Genomic DNA, 24,480 nt, shown 5'->3' on the forward strand with positions numbered 1-24,480 from the left:
TTGAAAATAAATGTGCCATAGGGCTTGGTGAAATGGATATGCAGTATGCATTTCATTTTAGTTTTTTTCACATTCCAGTGAATACTGGATATTACACCATCCATTGAGTCCTGATGTCATAGCACTCCGGCATCATGTCTGTCTCACAGCTGTCAGAGTTTACTTAGCGAGTAATACGGGTAGAATTTTTACATTTTTGTCCAAAGTAACTCTTAACTAAATGTAAACAACACAAGACATATTTAAATTCACATTTTTGTTTTATTTCATAAATTTGGGGGAATCACTGCCCCATAACGTTCAGTAGTTTGAGTACTGACAGTTGATTGGTTGACTGTACAGATGCTACAATCCGATTGGCTGAAAACTCCCTCACTGCTGACAATACAATAAATATAGCACTAATAACAAGTTGCCATTTGCTTCTTCAGTCATCAGCAATCTTACTTTACATTGCCGTGTAATGCCAGCAAACAAATAAATATCAACACAATAATAACAAAAATACCGCCTTGTCTTACCAATGTCTTAACAACTGATAGCTACCCAATTCCATGGTTCCTAACTCTTGTTTTAATAAACTGCTATTGGTAGAGAAGAGAATTAAAGCTTTGGCGAGGTAGAGTATTTATCTCAGTGTGGACTCAAGTTGGTGCAAACTTTTAAAACAAGTCTGAGCCTGGCAAATCAACACATAAATAGAGTGAGTGACGTTGGTTTAACGCTGCTTTAAACAGTATTCCAGTTATATCACGGCGTGTCAGCTTAATGTGGGAGCAAAGATCAAAGTGGCGCAGGTCTTGGACATTTACTACTTCGGTGAAACCCACCAGCACGGGTATGGTGCTGACAAACCTTGAAACATATTCAGGGTGAATCCAAAATTGAACCCACAATCATAGGTTTCTGGTATGCCTAAGGGAGGCAACTCTGCACAGCAAATTGCAGCACCTTAGACAACATGGGCCCCGTGCCCCCCTAGACACACACATACACAAATGTTCCAGGTTTTCTTGACACAACTGATGACAAGGATTACATCATCTACATGAATATCTGATTGACTTTGATATAAGACATAAACATGTAATACATGTAATTTAATGAAGAGAACAGAATGATCAATTGTTGGCCATACCTTTTTCTTTGAACACTGATCTTTATCCATTATCCATGGGAAAAAAGTAAATAAATTTCTGAATTAAACACAATTCTTTACTTTGCCTTTTTTTCCCTTTGCGCCTGGATAGTTATTTCGAAAATATAAAAAATTTAAGTTTCATTCTATAAAGATAGTTTGGGGTCAAATGTTTGAAAATATCATCATTGTTTTAATACTTGTAAAATTAAGTGTTCGCAAACAACAAAATAAAGTTTGACCATAAGATACAGGTATGTGGTTTTGAGGTCCTCAAGTCCGCTTAAATCTCAGAATCTTCAGAATAAGTAATTTTGATTAAACAAAAAGAGTTATTTGTAAACATTTTTGTAAAATCATGTAAAAGTGATTTTATTTAAACAATATATCAAAACTGGCAATTTCCTTGAAATAATCAATCCTTCTCCAAGCTTAATATGGATGAAGATGTTGTCTATAACGGATATATTCTTTTAAAGGATCTGATGAACACGATGAAAGTTTTGAGATGACTCCAAATGGGATGATCAACATTTGACAGTACAATAAACACCAATACAAGCACAACAAGCTTTGTATCAATACAAGGTACAAGACTTGTACCAACACAAAGTGTTGCTTACTTGTACCATGCTTGTATGAATACAATGAGGTACATCATTTGTGTAGGTACAAGATACAAGATACAATGAGGGAGTTTCTGGCCATGCTTCTCTGCCACCAGTACTGGGAACCCTGTGCCAAGACACCACACACCACGGGGGCACCGCCGCCGCCGCCGCACTTGAACCATCTCATAACACTGACCCTCACATCAACGTAGAATGCCTATCAATAATTGTTATCATGCATATCAGCTGTTATCTTGCTGTTAAGCCTCATGAATGCCTGTTATCCTCGTCAATACTTCACAGTCTTGTATATATTACGTTCTGGTATCATAGGATAAGATAGTTAACAAGTATGTGAAGTATTGATAGTGGTCTGTTGTGTATTCTGTACAGATTTTCATCTCCATATAAAGCACAAGTTTCATCTGGATACTTCATGTTAAAAAAAGAACAACTTAACAAACATTGAAACAGGATCGCTTTCCCCTTAAAGAACCATCTCATGCTAGCATCCTTTTATCACATCTTCAAATAAACTTTAAAAAGTCAGATCTTTACTGTTGGGTCTAAATTGTAATAAATATTGACATTTTCAAGATGAAAAGCTCAGAAACAATACATACTGTTGCATTCAAGTGCAGCCGCAATCAACTGTCCTGCCAATGTTTGGCTAGGGGTAAGATTACAGCGGAGTTATCTCCCCTGACCCAGGAGCCAGCAAGTCTGGCCTCTCCCCACGCCATTCAAGAGTGCAACAAACAACATTCCGGAGATAGTTCAAGTGTAGCGGCATTGTCTGTACCTTCAGTAGCTACTGCAGCTCTCTCACACAGACCACACTCTACAGCACTGCCAGCCAAACAAATAAATAGAACACAAAACAGAGTAACTTTAGGCAAATACTGGAACAACTAGTGTTTAACTTTAACCGGACTCCACCTGGTCTACTAAATGCGCTTTTATAAACATTCACTTAAAGATCAGCCCCTTATTACAATCTGACTACTTTCCATGCTGCTGAAAGATTGTACTCAAATTCAAACTTTTAAAACAAAAACAATATTTTCTTCCATTCAAAAGATAATTAAAAATCAAATTCTTTTCAAATGTGAAACAAAATATACACAATGGCCTGTAATTTCAATTTAATTTTCTTTGTATGACTTAAAATCGAAATATTTGATGTAAGTGACTGCTGCCAGTTTTGCCCCCTAAAGCCTGCTAATCCCCTTCCCCTGCCCAATCCCAAGCCTGCCCCCTCAAACCACGGGGGATCATGAAGCTAGCTCTATCATATTCTATTGTGTGAGGAGTCCATCATTTCTCTCACATCACTAGCCAAACATTTCAGCCAAGACCCATTCTCCTGCAAATGGTTTTCCCTTATTGAAATGTGAAAGCCATGTAAGACAGTGAACTGGCGGACGAGGAGGCCCCACACTAACTGCAGGCAATTCACTGTGAGGAGGAACAAGAGGCTTTCACAACAGGGAGAGTCAGAAACCCAAAGTCATTGTCGGGAGTCACTATCGGGTAGTCCACCAGGGGGGAGGGGGAGGAGGATTGGGGGGAGGGGGTTCTAAATGTGTCTCACATGATGGAGGGCATCTTACACTTACAAGCAAAACTTGTCATATTCTCAGGCAAATCAGTCCATCAGTCTGTTATATTCTCAGGCAAATCAGTCCATCAGTCTGTTAGTCTAGGTAAATCTGTGTCATATTCTCAGATAAATCAGTCTGTCATATTCTCAGGTAACTCCATCCCTTCATACTGTCTGTGGTGCACTCAGGTGTATTCATGAACCTACTACTGACCCACCTGTATGATCTCAGTTCTCAGAGTACATCTGTATTCAACCCCAAAACTTGCAGAACAATTCTAAAGGACAACATTAAACCTCCATGAACTACTCTTCTTTCAATTCAAAAACAAACATCATGGTACACATGAACTCAACAATCCCAGATATTGAATTTTTAACACAGACTTGTCCCTTGAAACATCTGAATGATGAATGAGGCCATCCAATGTTCAGTACTTTCATGTCGGACCTATAGAAGAGTGGAAACTGATGCCATCCAGCTAGTCAAATAGTGAAACAATCAAGACCAAATGACTCTCCCGTTACTCATACCTATGTATTTCAAATAATGTGATTTCAACATGTAAATATTTTTCAAGAGATAATGCAAACAAAGCTGTATAAAATATCCACCTACATTGACCAACTACATGTTTGTGTGTCTTTTTGCAAGAATCTAGTCAGCCTGGCGCAGGTCCTCTTAATCCCTGTAGATCAAGAGCCCTCATAAACTGCAGGAGACATCTATTCCTGCTCAGTCACCTTCTCATATTGTCCTATTTGCATTTAGGTTTCACGATCCCTGCTATCCAATGTCGCTTTAAGTTGCGAGTTTCACCTGATCATGTCCCAATATGCAGATAGCAGATATAGATTTGCTCAAGTGGCTGGCTCGAGCATGGCCGACATCTCGCTATGTTACCATCACAGCTTAATTATTCTGAAAATCTGTCATCTTGGGGAGAAGATACAACCTGGCTTATAATCTGCTGTGTTAGACTTCAAACTGCTTGAGACTGATCTCATTATGAACGGCCTTCTTAGGACACAACTACATCAAACATTCATCTTACACCAGAATAAACTGAATTATATTCATCATCACATCCACCTGGACATTCAGCTCGATCTAGTGTAGCGCAATATCCCCGATGACCAAAACAGTTATATCATATTGTATATAAACATAAATTCTTGATCTGCACTGATAAACCTGCTTCTTAGCATCTACCCCTCCCCTCCCCTCCCTGGAGACACGGGGACAGAGGTATATATACCTCCACATTGAACTGTCACCCTTGCTTCTCCTGCCCCACCCTTGTCACCCGTCCTCATGTCACCACCATCCTCCGTCACCAAGGCACCTATGATCAAGTCAAGTCACCAAGGCACCCATCGTCAAGTGTTCCCCCACCCGTCGCCCTCACATCATCCCCCTCTCACTGTCCCCATACACCGGCTCCCTCCCTTCCTCCCTCCTGCTGGAAGACAACTGGTGGGTGAGTCCTGCCTGCCCTCCTGACCCCATGTCAGTCACTGACCCTCCTGAACAGGGTTAATTGTCCTGTATCCTGTCCAGAAGCATCCTCTGACAATGAGGTTAACACAGCCAGGTATCCACACCAACGTCAGTGGCCAGTCCCCAACCAGCCAGGATCCTCTACAACAGGCTTTCCCTATTCATCTTTAACAATACTAAAACATTTTCTTATAGCTATCACTAAGAGGTATTAGATGCTTTTAATTCCTATTATGAAACCTTCTGTACATATCATTTGATTTCAGCATTTCTTTATGTGTTAAGGAATATGGAGTCCTCATAAATTCTATATTTCTAAAATATGAAACGTTCCAGCATTTGCCGTAGTTACCATGAGGCCAGCCTGGAGGTAGCAGTGCTGTGCAGCCAGTCTGTGTGAAGGAGGCAGTCCATTTCACCATGCACGCACCGTGCACCAACAACATCGAACTCATAACAGTTGCTTTGTACAATGTACAAAAAAAAAACAATTTTCAAAATTTAAAATTCATTCAAACAGTTTTATCAAATCATTTCAAATTTGGACACCTTCAGCCACAATTTCTCTTACAGCCCATCCATGCTGGTGCCCTTGGGTGATAGGCAGAATGTGGCTGCCCCACCCCTCGGGGCCTGCCGTGTGTGTGAGGTAACAAACATATAACATAGCAGTAACAGAACATTGACGCCAGCTAATGAGGTAGATTCATATTAAAATGCTGCTAAAACGTCAACAAACAGCCGAGTCAAGACTACAGAGGAAATATTATCATTAACACTGCAGTCTTTTGTAGTAAAACTCCTTGAAACTCCATCGGGAAATTCTAATCTTCAAGCACCTTCATGACAACAATGACTTGAAGTCATTTTTTCCCAATAACTTTTGAAAATGGACCTGTCAAATGGGTAGCATCTAAAACTCTTAACACAACACATGTAAAACAAATGTCAAAACAAAACAAAGCCTGATGTTAAAACCTTACCAAGTCTTGAATCGGCTGCTTGTGAGAGTTAAAAATACTTGCACATTGTCTCAGGTAGCGTTCCCATGGCAACAAAAACATTCCGTTACCATGGCAACCCTCAAACATAAAACTTCCCTTGGAAGTGTAGTAGAGCTGAAGAGGGCATAATTGAATTACACAACTCGTGTTGACAAAGAATTGCACACCATTGGTCTTGGCACAACATTCCCACAATTCCATATCTATTTTGTATTTCAACAGGATAAAAAGTGCCAAATGCATTGCACTTCTGATGTCATAAATTACATGATAAAAATGTCTGGACCGTATGTACAGAGACACGTATACACAGGCACATGGTATGCTTATATAAAATATTTATAACTGGGCTCATTTGTTTTTGCCCTCCGTTCACGTACCATTTCTTGGACCACTTCAGGCCCAGTTAATTTGATTTCTGCATATATACATATTTTATATAGGTATGTATGTAGGTAGTTCAGTATTCAAGGGAGGTAACTAGTATTTTCTTTTCCTGCTTCCGCCTGGGCATCTGTTATTGCATGATGGGAAATATTCACGATTTATAACACGGCCAGTTGACTTGTTTTCTGCATAGCGAGATGTACGTGACCTTGACATTGACAAAGAAGGCACTTTGTATGGAAATGAGGCTGGCGTCATCGGCCTGATCCACGCCCACCTCTGCACCATCATTTATGCAGGGTTTTTTTCGGATACTTAAATCGTGGGCAAATCCCAATTTTCCACTTCTGACCCTGTCCAAGGACAGAGCCACACTGAAATGCTAACAATAATCCAGTAAGCAGTACGTTAGACCCGTTTCTTTCCGAAGACCCCAAGTGGGGCCGCCATTTTGGTATTGTGCTATGGGACGCAGCTTGGAGGACCTTGGCCATGGAGGGTCAGTTAGGACCAGATGAGGTATCAGGTCCTCCTGGTGAGGAGGACTGAAAGCCGAGGCCCACGCAAGCCTCATCCCATGCACAATCATCACAAGCCTCCCCTGGAGCAGGTGCTTCTTCACCCCTAGGTGGAGGGGAGGGGGACACTTTTCGTTTGAATGCCCAGAGTTGTGACGCAATTCCAAGACCTTTCGGTCCCAATCCTAGCCACTATCACCTGTTAATGTTTAAAAGTATTTCCACCCAACATGGACATGAAGTCACAAACTGGCGGGAGTAACACGGGCCCCATCCCTTGGCAAAACTGATCCGAATTGAGCTTGGGTCATACGGCCCATCGTACTGCAGGGGGTCACGAGTTCGTTCCAACGTCTCCGCCTCCTCATAGTCGAACATTTTGATTGAATATCCTGGCATGACTTTCCGAACCACTAACATCCGAGAATTGGGAAGTTCCAGCGTTGGAGAGTTGACGAAGATCGGAAAGAGGGAGCGGTTATACACCCACACACCGTCCCCCTCCTGACTGAGGATAATACCAAATCCTATCTTCTCTCGAGTCCGTCGCACAGATTCTAAGTTTGAGTCCTGTTGTAGTATCTCCAGACACATGCCGTCTCCGTGTGGCAGAACTTGGAAGATGCTAATGCTGGGTTCGAATACTGTGAAGAGTCGGCCAACGCGTTGCCGCTGCTCCCAGTAGGCGATGTTGCACCAGTGAGGGCCGCTCATGGCATTCACGCTGTCTGAAATACGCAGAAGAGCACAGTCAGTACAAGTCAAGGTGAATTAAGGCTACAACATGTGGTTATGGATAATAAGACTAGAACTGTGTGATAACATAACATACAACATGGAGGAGAATACTGATACAGCCACAAAGTGGATAGGGATACACCCCAGTGAGTGAGTGAGTGACGGAGTGAGTGAGAGAGAGAGATTTAGAAGCATGAGAATGGGTAGATTATATTCCAGTTTATATCACACCTGAAATCAGCTTCACATAAAGTGAATAGAGATACAACAGAAAAGTGAATAGAGACACAAGAGAAAAGTGAATAGAGAAACAACAGAAAAGTGAATAGAGAAACAGGAAAGTGAATAGAGAAACAACAGGAAAGTGAATAGAGAAACAACAGGAAAGTGAATAGAGAAACAGGAAAGTGAATAGAGAAACAAGAGGAATGTGAATAGAGAAACAGGAAAGTGAATAGAGAAACAACAGGAAAGTGAATAGAGAAACAACAGGAAAGTGAATAGAGAAACAACAGGAAAGTGAATAGAGAAGAAACAGGAAAGTGAATAGAGAAACAGGAAAGTGAATAGAGAAACAGGAAAGTGAATAGAGAAACAAGAGGAATGTGAATAGAGAAACAGGAAAGTGAATAGAGAAACAACAGGAAAGTGAATAGAGAAACAACAGGAAAGTGAATAGAGAAACAACAGGAAAGTGAATAGAGAAACAGGAAAGTGAATAGAGATACAACAGGAAAGTGAATAGAGAAACAACAGGAAAGTGAATAGAGAAACAGGAAAGTGAATAGAGATACACCATGAGAAGTGTGAGAAGAGCCTAAAACTACCACACAATACGACGTTTGAGCAACGAGTGACAGTAGCATACCTACATACTGACCAAAGAGCATTACAACATGCATGCTGGACATCACTCCCACATGAGATACAGAGACCAGTCCACAGGGACTGAAGACTTCCCCTATCCCACCCCCAGGTGGTATCGCCTTCCACACTTTCGTCAACTTTTACAAATTTATTCTACATCAAATCTTTGCTTTTTCTTGCCAAAACAATAATACGTGAAAAAAAAAACAAGTTCATAAATTATTTTATTTGCTACATAATTTTCCTAACTCTATCCAAATCAGTTGTGCTATTCTCCTGTGAGATGCGTGTGGAAACTGTTCAACCTGCCAGGCCATCACAGATCAACAATCCAGCTAGTTCAAGCTAAGGTATTCAAGTCCTAGTTTCAAAGTTGAAAGTTACAACATTTCCTGGATGAGATCGTAACACCTAGTAATCACACATTCTTGTGAGGAACAGAAGACACAGGCTCAGAAATTCTCCAACAAACAGACAATGTATGAATCATTTTCTTGGTACACACAGTTTGAACACTGAAGTTAAACAAGCAACATCTTCAATGTGCAATAACTTTGTCAATAAAGTATTTTTCACAAAATAAAAATAACACACATTTAACTTAATTCACATTCTTCAATACTACAAAAGTTCTGATCATGTTAATGAAAATATAACAGCTTGTTTTATAATGAGGGAGAGGAGTGTGTCCCAGCTTGCACGCTATAAGAGGGCGACATAAGGGAAGAGAAGAGTGATAGCTACGCGACAGCGAGGCACCAGTCTGCAATAGGGTCTAGCGCTATCAGTGAATTTGAGACAGGGAACCTCAATGCTAGCTCTACTCCTAAAAGCCACAACGCTTATCACTCCCTGCCCATCGCAAGGAGCACCCCATGATGAATGTATACCTCAAGCCGGGTCTATTTGAGGAATGTGCAGGAGGGCCAACTTAACAGCTGCCAGCCAAACCACAAAGTCTATATCTCCTTCAAATATTTTCCTTGTATATCATAAATATATGATTTGGTGGATCTTGAATAATAGGTCCGGTATGAATTTGAAGTGAGTACTGGTGGTATGGGAGGTGTGATTGTCGAGGCCTGCGACCTATCCGCCCTCTTGGAGGTTGGAGTGGATCGGCCCGGGGAGCCACAGATCTGTGTATTCTCCAGCAGGCTGAGAGCAAGGGCCCCAGTATGTGTGCTATTTTCAACCTTTTGCCGATCCAATGTTAAAACTCACAATTAAACTCACGACAAACTTACAACGCTTTTTCTAGGAAGAGTTCTTTGGTTGTCCCAAATCTCAGGTTTAAACATTACCACACTGTTTTTCGCACCTCACTTTCATATTGTTGATTCTCTCATTAGAGAGTGGGTGATTTCCTTCATCTCGTGCATGGTCAACGTTTAATTGTTTATTTGAACAGGGGCATATCTGAGTGATTCTTAAACTCTGCCTCACCAGTAGGTCCACATGTTTGTTGTTTCTACCTGATACTTACATTCCATCTGAAGGACAGAGCATCACACAAATCACATATCCGCCTAGTGTATACCTTCCATAATTTCATTCATGCTAACTACCGTGACTACAGTTCAAACACGGCTGTGTTATTAAACACGTAATTTTTTCAACCAAACAATGAATTATTTCCAAATAATCGGTAGGTTACTTGGAGGGCTAGGATTAGTGTCTAGGCCGACCCTATCCTTGCATTGATAAGAAATAAAATATATACCGCTGTAGCGCCATATTGTAAAGGTGAAAGCCATTGTGCAGTTAATGATGTGTATAATAACGAGACCCGGCAATGCACATAGTGTGGATTCCCACTGTACACAGAACACTGTCTCAGGCAGGTCTATATGGCCGGCGGCATACACAGGCATGCGGGGCCATGTGGCGTCACTGGGGACCACTTATGACACAGGTATGTTGGGCCATGTGTCGTCACTGGGGACCACTTATGACACAGGTATGTTGGGCCATGTGTCGTCACTGGGGACCACTTATGACACAGGTATGTTGGGCCATGTGTCGTCACTGGGGACCACTTATGACACAGGTATGTTGGGCCATGTGGCGTCACTGGGGACCACTTATGACACAGATATGTTGGGCCATGTGGCGTCACTGGGGACCACTTATGACACAGGTATGTTGGGCCATGTGTCGTCACTGGGGACTACTTATGACACAGGTATGTTGGGCCATGTGTCGTCACTGGGGACCACTTATGACACAGGTATGTTGGGCCATGGGTCGTCACTGGGGGCCATGTGGCGTCACTGGGGACCACTTATGACACAGGTATGTTGGGCCATGTGGCGTCACTGGGGACCACTTATGACACAGGTATGTCGGGCCATGTGTCGTCACTGGGGACCACTTATGACACAGGTATGTTGGGCCATTTGGCGTCACTGGGGACCACTTATGACACAGGTATGTTGGGCCATGTGGCGTCACTGGGGACCACTTATGACACAGGTATGTTGGGCCATGTGTCGTCACTGGGGACCACTTATGACACAGGCATGTTGGGCCATGGGTCGTCACTGGGGACCACTTATGACACAGGTATGTTGGGCCATGTGGCGTCACTGGGGACCACTTATGACACAGGTATGTTGGACCATGTGTTGTCACTGGGGACCACTTATGTCACAGGTATGTTAGGCCATGTGTCATCAATGGGGACCACTTATGACACAGGTATGTTAGGCCAAGCGTCGTCATATTCATGATATATTGTTAATTTGTGACACATTTCACAATGTCATGATTGGCCAACCACATGGTATAATGCCTCAAAGTAACTTCTAATTCTGTCCCCTTTAACATGAATGTAAAATAAGATTTATTCTAAAAAGAACCACATTTTGAGAATTCAAAAAAGAGGAATCTCCTGAACATTCTTCAGCAAAGGAAACACATCCCCAGTTATATTCTGTATGCCTCCACCACCATGACCTACGGTCCAGTTCATCTGATATGGCCCCGATGGGCAGGCCAGCAAGCAAATTAAGTCTCCGACAGAGACACTCCTTAGACAGGCTCCACAACATCTAAACAAAGGCCAGCCATGACGGGGTTTGAACAAGGGGGTCGTGGGCTGTAGAAACATATTATAAAACTGCCTATGCCAGGACTTGAAGTTGACCTGGAGCCTCAGTGAGTCTCCGTCTAGACCTTGTGATTGTTAGTTGACTGCAGTCCCAGCATTAGTCAATATAATTACAACCACCCCCCACCCACCTCCCCTTGTCATCTACAGGTTATTTCACATGTCGGCCCAATACTGGCCTTACAGACTTGTCACGGACACATGTGATGGCCAAATACTGGCCTTACAGACTTGTCACGGACACATGTGATGGCCAAATACTGGCCTTACAGACTTGTCACGGACACATGTGATGGCCAAATACTGGGCTTACAGACTTGTCACAGAAACATTTGATGGCCAAATACTGGCCTTACAGACTTGTCACGGACACATGTGATGGACAAATACTGGCCTTACAGACTTGTCACGGACACACGTGATGGCCAAATACTGGCCGTACGGGCTTGTCACGGACACATGTGATGGCCAAATACTGGCCTTACAGACTTGTCACGGACACACATGATGGCCAAATACTGGCCTTACAAACTTGTCACGGACACATGTGATGGCCAAATACTGGCCTTACAGACTTGTAACGGACACATGTGATGGCCAATTACTGGCCTTACAGACTTGTCACGGACACATGTGATGGCCAAATACTGGCCTTACGGACTTGTCACGGACACATGTGATGGCCAAATACTGGCCTTACAGACTTGTCACGGACACATGTGATGGCCAAATACTGGCCTTACAGACTTGTCATGGACACATGTCGGCCCAATACTGGCCTTACAGACTTGTCACAGACACATGTCGGCCCAATACTGGCCTTACAGACTTGTCACGGACACAGGTGATGGCCAAATACTGGCCTTACAGACTTGTCATGGACACATGTGATGGCCAAATACTGGCCTTACAGACTTGTCACGGACACATGTGATGGCCAAATACTGGCCTTACAGACTTGTCATGGACACATGTGATGGCCAAATACTGGCCTTACAGACTTGTCATGGACACATGTGTCGGCCCAATACTGGCCTTACGGGCTTGTCACGGACACCCGTGATGGCCAAATACTGGCCTTACAGGATTGTCACATTTTGATCCTCGAAAAGATCTTAGAGCTTAGATGATCATGACTTCCCAACTTTAACATAGACTCACAACAATAATAGCTCTAAGATTGCTTAGTGGAGCGGGGCCCTGGGCGGACCAGCTTGCCACAGACGCATTCATACACCAGGTCTATACACCAGGTCCATACACCAGGTTCATACACTAGGTCCATACACCAGGTCCATACACCAGGTCCATGTGAATTGCTTACACCAGCAGATAGTCACTAATCACAACAAGCAGAATCCATCACATACTACTGACTGAAGAGGCTGAATGTTCTGAGACAATATGCCTGTTTTCCTAGGTCTGCTCTGGATGTTATACTATAGATGTAATTAGTGTAATATGGTGATCGTGAAAGAGAACATGGACAATTTTCACTGATGATTTAATAACGTAGATAACCCTCAAGTTGACAATTACAGTAAATTCAGGTCAAAGGGACTAAGCAACATAAACTGACTATTAATAAGTCAAAACTAGATTACTGTGATTACATATACAGAGTTCCAGATAAGCTTTTGGTGTTGTAGGTTTTTTACCCATGCATTTTAAAATCATTGGGTATCAGTAATTCTATCCGGGGAATTCAAATTTCTGTTACCCACTAGTTTTTACACATGTGGGTAATTAAGTTAAATATTTAAAAACACTATTCATCTAGTCCCTGCAAACTGGTGTCGTGTGGGTTCGAGAGCTTTATAGGACTCAAAAATACCACGATACTCCCACAAGAAAGTGTGATGGCAAATGATCGTGACGTAACTGTCATCGTGGAGTTGACGGAATGCCCGTTTATAATTTCAAAATAAGTTGCCAATTTGCTAATTGAATACGCAGGGTTACTTCACAATATTTAGATGATATGCATATTTTTGTAGCTTATCTGTAATGTTTGTTGCGTATTTGCGTATTTAATACGCTTGGATTTTATTTTACTGCGTATTTCTTCATTTCTGTTGCGTATTTTACGCAGATACACAGCTTATCTGGAGCTCTGATATATAGAAACATAATCAATACTATCTTGTATGATTCTGGTTTGAGCATGACTAATATTCAAATAAATCTTCAAACAGATTATCCTTCTAACATGTCTATTCAGGAAAACACTAAAGTGAGTGAGTCAAACATGTAAAGTGAGTGTGTCAAGCATGTAAAGTGAGTGAGACAAACATGTAAAGTGAGTGTGTCAAGCATGTAAAGTGAGTGAGACAAACATGTAAAGTGAGTGAGTCAAACATGTAAAGTGAGTGAGACAAGCATGTAAAGTGAGTCAAGCATGTAAAGTGAGTCAAGCATGTAGAGTTAGTGAGTCAAATATGTAAAGTGAGTGTGTCAAGCATGTAAAGTGAGTGTGTCAAGCATGTAAAGTGAGTGTGTCAAGCATGTAAAGTGAGTGAGACAAGCATGTAAAGTGAGTGAGAGAAACATTTAAAGTGAGTGTGTCAAGCATGTAAAGTGAGTGAGTCAAATATGTAAAGTGAGTGAGTCAAGCATGTACAATGAGTGAGTCAAGCAGTATAGTGAGTGAGTCAAGCATGTAAAGTCAGTGAGTCAAGCATGCAAAGTGAGTCAAGCATGTAAAGTCAAGCATGTAAAGTGAGTCAAGCATGTTAAGTGAGTAAGTCAAACATGTAAAGTGAGTGAGTCAGGCATGTAAAGAGAGTGAGTCAAGCATGTAAAGTGAGTCAAACATGTACAGTGAGTAAGTCAAACATGTAAAGTGAGTGAGTCAGGCATGTAAAGAGAGTGAGTCAAGCATGTAAAGTGAGTGAGTCAAGCATGTAAAGTGAGTGAGTCAAGCATGTAGAGTGAGTGAGTCAAGCATGTAAAGGGAGTCAGTGAGTCAAGTATGCACAGTGAGTCAAGCATGTAAAGTGTGTGTGTCAGGCATGTAGAGTGAGTGAGTCAAGCGTGTAGAGTGAGTCAAACATGTAAAGTGAGTGAGTCAAGTGAGTGAGTCAAGCATGTATTGTGAGTGAGTCAAGCACGTAAAGTGAGTGAGTCAAGCATGTACAAGTCAGTGAGAAAACTCAATGTGAATTCAGCAATATGTGCATCTGTAAGCATCTATCAGTTCCAGAGCTCTCTCTAAAAGGTAATACATCAATTACATAATCGGATTATCCAGATATTCACCAGGAATTATTTCCCACTCTGGAACATATCAACTGCCTGGTGTATAATCATGTTAACCTTAGCATAGTACTGTAACTACATTTCCTGTCTGACAAAACAAAATCACACACAAAACTGAAGTTGAAAATCATTTCCAAATTGATCTATTCACTTTGAGAAGGGTCTGTTTTCTTTCTGTCATGTGCTACTGAACATACATATTCTGTTCCGGGCAATGATAAAGTACAGTTTGAACAGAGTACTGTTTGAGTATATTCAACAGTCTATGGTTCTACATAGGTGTGCAATATAGTTTAAATATTCTCTATGAATGCTCACATCATTTTGTCAACTGGGACATTAGTTTATGACCCGCGACAACCTTGCAGTCAATTCATATGCTTCTATATGTAAGGGACCCTGTTAATATCACTTTGACAAAGTAAGCTAGGCCTGTCCCAACCAAATGGAGGCCAACTTCTAACCTTGGAAGGTTAGCTCACTCTATACTACAAGCAACAACAATGTTAGGAGAGAAAAAAGAGGGTGACATTGGCGCCTTATGCATAGAGCGGACTCACTCAAGCTATTTAGGCGAGAGTCTTTGCTTTCACACTCATATGAAAAGAGGCTGCGCCGGCAACAAAGGTCTTTTCGACTCGTTGTCGCTTGAACAACAATAAGCAATGTAGGGGAGTCTCACTGTCAACATAGGCAGAAAGGCAGCAGGAAGATAGTATATTTTGAAGGAGAAATTGTGAATGTCTAAGTCAAGAGCAGAAAGATACATCTATAGGTTTGATCCCGTACTAAGTACACAGTGTTGGAGATGGAACAAAACATATCAACAGGTTACGCCATCTGCAAGCTCCACACACTGTCAGGCACTGGTTCCTCCAACACCTCAATACGGAACTCAACACAGCGCTGTGTGTGGTATCACGATTTACACATACCCTGTAAATTGTATTGTAAGCTCCCTGCACCATCAAAAGGATGCACTCTGCAGTAATAACTAACTACCCATTGATACAGTGAGGGCAATGATCTAGTAATTGCCATTCCACACAGAAAGTTACCGACTCTAAAGCAGCCCTATGTGTGTTAATGGTTAAAAGATATAATACCTACAGTGTTATATTAGGATATAACTCATGCACTATGAGTGTGCACTGGCCATGTGATTCATGACACACATCTCTGCAATAAAGGAAACAGTCTAGTGGCAAGTCCTGATACAAGTGTTGGTCTTATCTACTGCAAATGGAAATACAAAATATTTAAAACACTGGCTGAATAATGCTCATTCACCCTTTAACTTGTCAAAACAACTTTAAATATCAAGTCCTTTATTACATATATTTAACGTAGCACTTTTAAACTGACATCCAGCAATCGACACAGGGAAACCAAAATTAGCTTCACATATTTTATCCATTTGGAGAATCAAACCTGGGTTTCAGTGGATGAGTGACTGCCTTAACCACTGGACTAGCCTAACATTAAGAAGGGAAATAGCGAGTATCATCACTCTCAATTTCATACAATATTGTCATATGGTGAAGGTGACAGAATCTGGCATGTGTTATGAATAAGTGGAGCTAAAAAGTCACAGGCTTGACCTTTCAAGTCAACAGTCAGTTGACCTCTACTAATGGCCAATACAGTTCATTCTTGTTATAACAGAAGCCCAACAAAAGGTCATGGGAGAAACCATTAAATTGAATTGTTCAAATTCCTCATCATACTTCACTGCAAGTTTATCTCTCACGTGTGATGCAATTTACATACTATAAACATGTGTTTTAAAAGATATTTCTTTTCAAATCCCAAACAATCAATCAATTTTTCACTTTGATTTTTCATAACTTAATCTGTGATGCAAAATTGTAGTATTTTTTCCTGCTTGGCGAAGACATTACAGTGACAGAGTTCTATATCATAAAGTTATAAACTCACAAGGGATGGTAATTTCACACAAACTTGCTCAACTGCAGGTTTGCTGGCTGTTGGTGAAATCCCTGACGAGTCGACTTGTCTCCTGAACTAGCAGTCAAACCCAATTGTTAACATTAATCACTTATTTTTCAACCGACACAGACAAGTTAAAACCAAAGAAATCTGCTAGTATCATCCACAGTAAAGACACTTTTCTCCCAGTTCAGAGCAAATCAGAGATTACTTCCATACAACTTTTTGCCTACTGTAATCAGTCCAGCAAGAAGCCACAATTACTTCTCCCAAACTTGTAATCATGGAAGACAATGTTCTGCCTTGTGTAGGAAAAAATAACAAAAGTACTGCTTGCTCTGCTAGTCTTGGCAGCCCTGGCAGACTGGTGGTGGTGCTGGCCCTCACGTCCCTGTCAAGGTAATGTAATAAATAAACTGTACATGATTTCTGGTCATACCCTGTCCATCAGGCCCATGTCTGCAGTCACGACAACCACTCCATCACCCACCCCTACATCCACTTGTGTACAGAGTAGTTTTGCAAAGTATCCCGCCATGAGGCCTTAAGCACAATATTCCACATTCAACATACAGTGGACCAGCTCAAATATTTTTTTAAAAAATGAATCAGAATTAATGGAAAATATTAAAAAAATAAATTATGCAGTGTCCCTTGATTATTGATGCCACAATTTCTCCAGGAAAGAACTAAAACAATCTTTCGTCTCAGATTAAAGCAGCAGAGCTACCGTGTAAATGACAAAAACAATTTGCTCCCACCCCCACACAGCCCCACCCTGGCCCAAGCTGCAGGCCTGTGAGGGCCCTATGATATACAAGAGCCATGTTAACCTGGTCCACCAGCAGCATTTCCATATCTCCACCAAGCCTTCAATATTTCAAAGCTAAGGCCCAGGCTGAAATGTCTTTTAACTTGCTCCATTACAGGGCTAAATTTGTCTTTGACATTTTGGAAAACATTCTTTCTCGGCAAACTGTTCAAATATTATGACCAGTTCGATGAACAAATAGAGGGTAACGTTTTTCAAAGTCACATGGGCCATTTTTCAAAGCGGCTAGCTGTACTAGGGGCTAGTGTGTTTCATCTCAGGGTAATATCACGTCTACACCTCCACTTCCGCAGCCTCGTTCCCTCCAGTTGGCCCCACTGCATCCGCCTTGAAATCCTCCTCAAATACACCCCAAGTAGCGCAAACACTCGCCTTTTCCTCCACTCTGTTGTGATTGGACAAAATAAAAGCCCAAGTTCGACTTTGACTCAAAATGGCCGCTACTGTTTGCCAATTTCTGTGGAAGAGGATTTAAGGTTGATCTCCTAACTGTAATTGCCAAAATGACACTAAACAGTGTTGCGTATATTCAAACACTCACTACAGCAAGTCCCAGTATATTTTGGGATGGATATCCAGTGGTGTAATTTGTGCAGAACTATGATTGAGAAAGACAGTGCCTAAGAAAGATGCCAATACTGGAAGCAACAAGTCGACTGCTGTCTCTGCTGGAGCAGATGCCATTGGACCTACATGTCGTCCTTAAATCATTCTCAAAATTTGATCACCACCTTGTGATGATTTCTCCACAAACATTACTTCACACAGTTGAAAAGCTTTGTTCACTATAACCAGGATGTATAAGGCCCAAAACACACCAGCATTATACTGAGGCTAGTGTCATGGTCTAAAAAACCCTAGCTTTAAAAAGAGGCATGTGTTGCCATGTGGTAGCTAGGGCCCCAAACACAATAGTGTTATAAAGAGGCATGTGTCACTATGTGGTAGGGCCCAAAACACACATCATAGAGAAGCATGTCTGCCCGTGTTACAACCTTGGACCCACACTAGAGTTAGTAAGAGGCATGAGTTCCCATATGACATGGTCCTGGTGGCACACAAGCATTATAATGAGGCATGTGTGCCCATGTGACAGGGTCCTGGTGGCACACTAGCCTTATATCGAGACATGTGTGCCAATGTGACAGGGTCCTGGTGGCACACAAGCATTATAATGAGGCATGTGTGCCCATGTGACAGGGTCCTGGTGGCACACTAGCCTTATATCGAGGCATGTGTGCCCATGTGACAGGGTCCTGGTGCCACACTGGCCTTATATCGAGGCCTGTGTGGCATGCCCATGGACTACATGTTGCTGGACCTCCATGAATGATATCTGGAGATGATCTGTGCTGTCATGTCAACCACCACTGCAAAGCCTATCTAAAGATAGGTGCAACTTGATGAGGGTAACTTAGCTCAACAGCGATACCTGGACCTTCTGTCTGGTCAAGTACCTGGGGCCGCCCTCCCGCCCTGCACACAGTCAGCTGACTGAAGGCTTACCTCCAACACTGGCTTTAGCTCAGTCAGCAGTGTAATGGGCCTCAACACTGAAACCAGCCATTCATGCATATGTCACAGCTATATCAAGCCATACCCCATGCCTACATATCACAAATAACTCCCACGTGGATCACATGTATCAGGGAGTGTGTTGTGTATCAGTAACTCGGCTAGACCATGTACCTGTAGAAAGTGGGGGCAGACAAATCCCTTGATGAACACTCTCACGTATAAAGCAACTACACAAAACATGCCCAATAAGTTTTATTACCAAAAAAGCAGCCAGCAATATTTCTTCTGATCATACTTCCTGTGCCAATCTGACAGGGACTACTGCACCAACTACACAAAACATGCCCAATAAGTTTTATTACCAAAAAAGCAGCCAGCAATATTTCCTCTGATCATACTTCCTGTGCCAATCTGACAGGGACTACTGCACCAACTACACAAAACATGCCCAATAAGTTTTATTACCAAAAAAGCAGCCAGCAATATTTCTTCTGATCATACTTCCTGTGCCATTCTGACAGGGACTACTGCACCAACTACACAAAACATGCCCAATAAGTTTTATTACCAAAAAAGCAGCCATCAATATTTCCTCTGATCATACTTCCTGTGCCAATCTGACAGGGACTACTGCACCAACTACACAAAACATGCCCAATAAGTTTTATTACCAAAAAAGCAGCCAGCAATATTTCCTCTGATCATACTTCCTGTGCCAATCTGACAGGGACTACTGCACCAACTACACAAAACATGCCCAATAAGTTTTATTACCAAAAAAGCAGCCAGCAATATTTCCTCTGATCATACTTCCTGTGCCAATCTGACAGGGACTACTGCACCAACTACACAAAACATGCCCAATAAGTTTTATTACCAAAAAAGGAGCCATCAATATTTCCTCTGATCATACTTCCTGTGCCAATCTGACAGGGACTACTGCACCAACTACACAAAACATGCCCAATAAGTTTTATTACCAAAATGCAGCCAGCAATATTTCCTCTGATCATACTTCCTGTGCCAATCTGACAGGGACTACTGCACCAACTACACAAAACATGCCCAATAAGTTTTATTACAAAAAAAGCAGCCAGCAATATTTCCTCTGATCATACTTCCTGTGCCAATCTGACAGGGACTACTGCACCAACTACACAAAACATGCCCAATAAGTTTTATTACCAAAAAAGCAGCCAGCAATATTTCCTCTGATCATACTTCCTGTGCCAATCTGACAGGGACTACTGCACCAACTACACAAAACATGCCCAATAAGTTTTATTACCAAAAAAGCAGCCAGCAATATTTCCTCTGATCATACTTCCTGTGCCAATCTGACAGGGACTACTGCACCAACTACACAAAACATGCCCAATAAGTTTTATTACCAAAAAAGCAGCCAGCAATATTTCCTCTGATCATACTTCCTGTGCCAATCTGACAGGGACTACTGCACCAACTACACAAAACATGCCCAATAAGTTTTATTACCAAAAAAGCAGCCAGCAATATTTCCTCTGATCATACTTCCTGTGCCAATCTGACAGGGACTACTGCACCAACTACACAAAACATGCCCAATAAGTTTTATTACCAAAAAAGCAGCCAGCAATATTTCCTCTGATCATACTTCCTGTGCCAATCTGACAGGGACTACTGCACCAACTACACAAAACATGCCCAATAAGTTTTATTACCAAAAAAGCAGCCAGCAATATTTCCTCTGATCATACTTCCTGTGCCAATCTGACAGGGACTACTGCACCAACTACACAAAACATGCCCAATAAGTTTTATTACCAAAAAAGCAGCCAGCAATATTTCCTCTGATCATACTTCCTGTGCCAATCTGACAGGGACTACTGCACCAACTACACAAAACATGCCCAATAAGTTTTATTACCAAAAAAGCAGCCAGCAATATTTCCTCTGATCATACTTCCTGTGCCAATCTGACAGGGACTACTGCACCAACTACACAAAACATGCCCAATAAGTTTTATTACCAAAAAAGCAGCCAGCAATATTTCCTCTGATCATACTTCCTGTGCCAATCTGACAGGGACTACTGCACCAACTACACAAAACATGCCCAATAAGTTTTATTACCAAAAAAGCAGCCAGCAATATTTCCTCTGATCATACTTCCTGTGCCAATCTGACAGGGACTACTGCACCAACTACACAAAACATGCCCAATAAGTTTTATTACCAAAAAAGCAGCCAGCAATATTTCCTCTGATCATACTTCCTGTGCCAATCTGACAGGGACTACTGCACCAACTACACAAAACATGCCCAATAAGTTTTATTACCAAAAAAGCAGCCAGCAATATTTCCTCTGATCATACTTCCTGTGCCAATCTGACAGGGACTACTGCACCAACTACACAAAACATGCCCAATAAGTTTTATTACCAAAAAAGCAGCCAGCAATATTTCCTCTGATCATACTTCCTGTGCCAATCTGACAGGGACTACTGCACCAACTACACAAAACATGCCCAATAAGTTTTATTACCAAAAAAGCAGCCAGCAATATTTCCTCTGATCATACTTCCTGTGCCAATCTGACAGGGACTACTGCACCAACTACACAAAACATGCCCAATAAGTTTTATTACCAAAAAAGCAGCCAGCAATATTTCCTCTGATCATACTTCCTGTGCCAATCTGACAGGGACTACTGCACCAACTACACAAAACATGCCCAATAAGTTTTATTACCAAAAAAGCAGCCAGCAATATTTCCTCTGATCATACTTCCTGTGCCAATCTGACAGGGACTACTGCACCAACAGCACATGAAACAAAGTGAGTGTGAAGCCTCACACAGAGCAAAGACAGGACTTTTTCTTGTTGACTGACTAAAGACCATCAGACACTGGCAGTACAGTGTAACTACATGCTGCTACTCAGCATGGACAAAACACAAGTTTTACACCCCATGCAGTAAAAATAATTTGCCTCCACTTTCTGTGCATACAAGGCACACATTTTTGCTGCAATGGGTATATATATATATATATATATATATATATATATATATATATATATATATATATATATATACACTTTTAGTGACACAGTTAGAATTTCAAACTATTTCATTTGCAAATACAATATTTTTTACTTTATCTTTAAAAAAATGCTGACCCGTAAAATTACCATGCTATTATATTAGTAAGACTGTGGTCATCCTTCATTCTGCCCTGTGAAAGCTGCGGCTGGTGTGGTTCTCATTCATGTTTTATGGAAGCAGTGTAACCAGCTGCTAACACAACACTGAGAAGTGGTGTCTTTACCCACCACAGCCGACACACACTATAATGTAGTGCTGACAATAGCCGGACAGCTTCATGTAACACGCTATCGTTTGGGACAAATGTAGTCACACTCGTAGAAAGAACCACTACTTGCTTGCGTTTCCATTCTGTGAATGAATACAATTGGCCACTCGACATCCCCACAAAAACAATAGCCTCTCCTTACATTTTTGCTAGTGTTGTGTTAATGTGAGGAAAAAAGAAGAGTCTATTCCATGAGAGGGTAAGCAGGTGAACAATGGTGGCACGCTTGGCCACCCCTTGCCAATGAGCTGCATGAAAGGCCGAGCGGATCAATTTGAAGATCCTTACATGTAATTCATTCACATTTTATCATCGATCCGGCAGCGGAGCTGAAGCACTGGGACCCATGCTCTGTAATCATTAAACACACCAGAATTCCCTAGCCTTGAAACGACCCCTACCTGCCCGCGTGGCTTTCTTTGGTCTGTCCTACAAGTTGCTTAAACTTTAATACAAATGTCACATTCAAAAGTGCCTAGCACACGGTTGAGGTCCGGTTGCAAATCAATACTAAATGTTCGTGATGCCCAAGTTTTGAGTTTAAAAAGACAAGTAATGTAATCACACGAAGCTGAAAGTCTCTGATGATAGGTAATTTGAAATATTTCCTCTCGGGAGAGTTAAATCTTCAGATCTAAGCAATCTCATTAAAACTGCAGCAACAGTATGCTATAAATGTCCATTTAAGTTACGAAGGTTCCCTTTCTCATCACGCAATCTTTACAAAAGACACTGATTGACTTGGGTCTTCAGAGCTCATGGTGATCCTACAGGCCATGATGCAATAAACATTAATTGGCCAACTAGTTATGAACTTTCTAAAACAAGCTCCAGTGTATAACAGACTTTCCATGCATTCAGATGGATGGTCCCATCACTCAGCAGTCCTATCTGACTGTACCAGCACATTACCACACCTTAAACACAGTCAACTCAGACCTGTCACTCATCGGCATTTCAAGAATTTGATTAGGTCTCCGTTATTTTTCGTTATGTTTAATAATTTCTTGTCAGCACCACAAACTATTCAACAGATAGGGGGGTCTGATCCATGAAATAAAAGCTAAACATTTGGTGGAAAAAGTCAGCAATTTTTCTTGGGTGGTTGTCTACACTGTAGAGAGTGTTTATTCTATCCGACTTGATACGAAATGGAAAAGAAAATAGCTGAGGAGATAAGATTGGTAGTAGACATGATAGCGCGAGTTGGAAGCAGGGTTTCCAGCTTCACAAGGCAGCCTTCATTGCTCCCTCAATGAAGCTTTGTTGATGCGACATGGGTTTCTTCCAACTTCTACCCTCCTTTGTGACTGGTGTGATGCTTTTACACCACAAATCGCTTCTCATTACCGACCAGATAATATTCTGGCATCCCATTTTAAGTACTTAGACTGAATACTTAGTGTGAAAAAGCATGTTGGCAGGAGATAAGCCAAATAACCCCTGATAACCACCAGGAATATCACACTCCTAGGTAAGGGTTACCACCGTCACTGTTCAAGATTAAACACCTTCCATTGACTTCCATGTAAACTCCAATAAAAATCAAGTCCGACTTCTTTACTTGACAAAACACAGGAAAAATGATGTATTTATTTATTTATTTGAGTTAAAGACTTTCACAATTGAATTTACTTATTCTTTAACAAATCATTTATCATTCAAATGTTTGAATAATGTAGACTTTTCTATTCCTATCTTTCATCATGCCCGTTCCCCACAATATGCCAAACACATGACAAAAGTATCACCAATTGTCACATCAATTTTTAGGCTATTTACTGCACTATTTCACAAAGAAAATCAATCATGTTGCATTTCTCCACGACGCTTGTATAATTATTCTCAATTCTTCCTCACAGTAACTAGTACGGAAGTCATCGTAGCCCGACTGTCAGATTTGGCAAGTACTGTCAAATTACAAGAAATCGCCTCTTCACTTGGTCTCCATTGCTTGAGCGTGCAGTCGTAACCTTCAAAAAGCAAACTCATTTTTTGCCATCATTTACAAAGAGCTTACCGCGAGACTGGTGGTGGTGGCCGAGTCAACACGGTGTAGAGAGATGGGGCAGGGGTGTCGCTGGTCGACC

At 41.6% G+C, this 24,480-nt stretch overlaps 1 protein-coding gene across 1 annotated transcript in view; it reads right to left on the reverse strand.

Annotated features, from left to right (window-relative positions):
- Positions 1–4,691: 4,691 nt before the first annotated feature.
- The window catches only part of LOC139461043 (mothers against decapentaplegic homolog 6-like), a 37,116-nt gene continuing 17,327 nt past the window's right edge, over positions 4,692–24,480 (reverse strand). The window contains exon 4 of the mRNA XM_071242548.1: positions 4,692–7,490. Within this exon, the coding sequence (XP_071098649.1) occupies positions 6,958–7,490 (533 nt within the window). The 3' untranslated portion in view covers positions 4,692–6,957. The remainder of the gene's footprint in view (positions 7,491–24,480) is intronic.

The sequence above is a fragment of the Haliotis cracherodii genome, unplaced genomic scaffold, assembly GCF_022045235.1.
Source record: "Haliotis cracherodii isolate W230 unplaced genomic scaffold, xgHalCrac1.p SCAF_14, whole genome shotgun sequence".
Taxonomy (NCBI): domain Eukaryota; kingdom Metazoa; phylum Mollusca; class Gastropoda; order Lepetellida; family Haliotidae; genus Haliotis; species Haliotis cracherodii.